General features: G+C 36.4%; 1 protein-coding gene across 1 annotated transcript in view; it reads left to right on the top strand.

The window, feature by feature from the left end:
• The window catches only part of LOC107093226 (26S proteasome non-ATPase regulatory subunit 11B), a 12,171-nt gene that overhangs the window by 6,351 nt on the left and 2,449 nt on the right, over positions 1-3,371 (top strand). The window contains exons 8-11 of the mRNA XM_015388148.1: positions 1,277-1,339; positions 1,481-1,606; positions 1,907-1,942; positions 2,036-2,087. Coding sequence (XP_015243634.1) covers positions 1,277-1,339; positions 1,481-1,606; positions 1,907-1,942; positions 2,036-2,087 — 277 coding nt within the window. The remainder of the gene's footprint in view (positions 1-1,276; positions 1,340-1,480; positions 1,607-1,906; positions 1,943-2,035; positions 2,088-3,371) is intronic.

The raw sequence follows: 3,371 nt of genomic DNA, 5'->3' as shown, positions 1-3,371 counted from the left end.
CTTTGTATTATTTTACCCTATATATAATTATTACAAAGTCAAATGAATAAAGAAGCTAATTAAAAGAGAAATATACTGTTTAATTTAATTTCTACCTACATTTATTTCTTTATTGTATTTTTGTGGCAAATAATTGTATGCTTATTTATTGAGCATTTATTTATTTCTGTATTAATTTTTAAATATGGCAGAGTTGGTCCTCCATACACGTTTACAGAACAGCGCATTAAATTCAGGAAAATAGGCTACAGGCTTATAGATTTTTTTTTTTTTATCCTGTGCGTGCTGTGCTTTTATTTGATTTTATTTACTTTTATTTATTTTATCTTTTTTGTGCAGCACTTTGGAAACCTCGTGTTTATTGAAATCGTGCTATATAAATAAAGAGGATTGGATTGGATAGATGCATCTGTGCTGAACTACTCAGGTGTCGGTCTGTTCATCAAACCATGTTTTAGTCATAAAGGGTCAAATAAAAAAGGCTATTTTTAAAGATTTTTTATTGGGAAAAAAAGTACAAAATGTCTCTCGTACATTCAGTAGGCAATAAAGTGTCTATCCTTTAGTTTAGAGCGTTTAGCATTTACAGGCTATAAAGCTATTAATTCCAGCTCTTTATTGGAGAATAGAGTGTATTTCCCCACTATAACAAAAAATCCTAATATGGGACGAAATATCAATAGAATTGCTATTCTAACAGTTCTCTACAATGTTAATTCAATGAGAGCATTAATGAATATATTGTATTTAATGTATATTTAGCAGTATTTGTTCGTTGGGCTGTGATTAGTGTGACCTGCAGTCGTGGCTACGCAGTTATCTGAAAAAAATTAACTGCATTAATATCACAAAGTTCATACTGAATTGTACTGGCACACCGGTGCAACCAGAGCATAACAGACCTGATTGAATGTAGTTGTTTTTTTTTTTTACTTTGCGAGCTGTGCAGCCTGTTTCTGATGCATCACATATGAGATACCTTAAACTCTGTGGTTGTAAACCTGCAAAATCCAGAGAAGTTAAAAAAAAAAACTGTAGTTGTAGATAGACTATGAAAACAAGGCCATGATTAGATGTCCACATTCTTAGTTCGGGGGAAAAAAAACATATTTGTACTTTCTTTTTTTTTTTCCTCATCCAAAATGATTTAATAGCTTATTTCTTCTTTAAATTGTTACCAGGAGATCTAGGCAGCAAAAAACATTAAGCTTAGCAGGTTTTTGTTTTTAACACGATTTAAGATGACACTGAAACGTTTTTGTCCTCTCGTGTTTAGACAGATGCCCTGAAATGTGTTGCACAGGCCAGCAAGAACCGGTCGTTAGCAGATTTCGAAAAGGTAAGAACCAGCTTTTTCTAAATTTAAATGTTTGTTAAGCTTCAGCAACTTTCTGGCTTTTATCACAATGTTCATTGGGAATAGATTTACACCTGATTTTATTTATTTAATTTTTTTACTTAAAAATATCTCATCTTTCAGGCGCTGACAGAATACAAAGAGGAGCTACGGGATGATCCGATCATCAACACTCATCTGGCTAAACTGTATGACAGCCTGCTGGAACAAAACCTCATCAGAGTCATTGAGCCTTTTTCTAGAGTACAGGTAAGAACCTCCAAGCTACATCGTTTTCAAATGGCCTCTACTTTCCAAATGTATTCACACCCATAAAACTTCCCCTTATGAAAGAATTTCATTTTATTCATCCATGCTACAGTTCTGTAACATTTCCTCCTCTGATGTTCCACTACTTAGTGTTGGTTCCAGTCCATCACATTGAACAGAATTAATAAAATATTTTACCTCCCTGCATTTTAATGTTTTTCTCATGCAAGTTATTAATTTAAGATGATGCATTGTTTTTTTTAAAGCAACAGATTTATTTGCCTTGATTTCTCATTTCAGATAGCACACATATCAGAGCTAATCAAATTACCAAAGGTGGGTATTAACCTAAAGCAGGAAATCATTCAGATTTCTCTCGATGCATGTGATCTGTCTAAAAATAAAACTTAATCTTGTTTTTCTTTAAAGGGTGATGTTGAGAGGAAGTTATCACAGATGATTCTGGACCAGAAGTTTCACGGTAACTTGATCATTTTCTTTAATATTTTGCCTTTATTGTTATATGTCTGTACTTAAGAAGCCCAGTAGAGAGAGCTGGCGTGGCATGGTGAGGAAACAATTATCTGATCCTGAATGTCAACAAAACAAAGGAGAGGATTGTAGATTTTAGAAGAAAAAGGAACACGTTGATTCCTATTAATATCAAGGGAGAAGAAGTGGAGGTGGTGGAGGGTAAATGCCTAGGTGTTCATCTGGACAACAAACTAGACTGCAGACGCAACCGTGAGGCCATATACAAGAAGAAACAGAGCAGTTTGTCTTTGGCTTAGCTCATTTGGATTTTGCAGCAAGATGCTACATATCTTATGTTGTGGAGAGAGTGATCTCTTCTTTCATCCTCTGCTGTGATAACAGTAGTAAGGGCTGGTTATACTCCCAGTGTGTCGCAGTGAGCTTATTGCAGGTATGACGCCGACATTTTTGATTTGTGCTCAATTTTGAGGTGTGGGCTGCGCTATGTTATTCCACGCCGCAGCGCAAGAGGGACAATCATGAACTAACTGTCTAGTCTAGATACGGCCAAGGGGGTGAGGAAGTGGGAGCCAGTTTGTCCGACAATGGACTTGGAGGGCGGAAAAAATAAGCAGGGATCCAGGTGGAAAGAGGGTCCCAGCGTTAAGGCGCATCTTGCTCTTCTAGCTGGTCCATCTTTATGGTCTTTTCCACAATGGCGGTCACACACACAAAATAAGTCGGTAACGTGCCAAACAGGAAATATGCATGAGAAGAGCAGATGCAGATTTAGCCAATCAGAGGCCTCCTGTCTGCAGCCCTGTCTTTGTTCACCTACAATTTGAGAGAGGTGGAGCAGAGTGTCTGCGGAGAGAGAGAGCGGACATCTCTGCGTTCACTGCGACACCTACGCAGACTACCTAGTTTCGAACTATAAATCACAGGGTTTCATTAAAAATCATTACATTTTTTTTAAATTAAGGCCTTAATTGACATTAAAATTAATTATATGTGATTATTGTGGCATTTAAAATGCTTTATTTAAAAAAAATATATGATTATTAAAACAATTTCATCATATTGTGTTGCAATATATATGTGCGGAACTGCTTCCGGTTGATCGTAAAGCCATATGTTCGGAAAAGAAGCTCGAGGCACAGAAAAAGCTAGAGAATGGGGGGAAATGCAAATCTCAACAAAAGTGGCAAATCTGAACAAAACGAGGAATTCGAGACATGACTGCACCCTGTCCACAGAAAAGATGACGAATGATTTCACTGTATATGTGTGT

The sequence above is a fragment of the Cyprinodon variegatus genome, unplaced genomic scaffold (genome assembly GCF_000732505.1).
Source record: "Cyprinodon variegatus isolate N-32 unplaced genomic scaffold, C_variegatus-1.0 Scaffold18, whole genome shotgun sequence".
NCBI classification, from domain to species: domain Eukaryota; kingdom Metazoa; phylum Chordata; class Actinopteri; order Cyprinodontiformes; family Cyprinodontidae; genus Cyprinodon; species Cyprinodon variegatus.
This window is presented reverse-complemented; position numbering and strand designations above follow the sequence as displayed.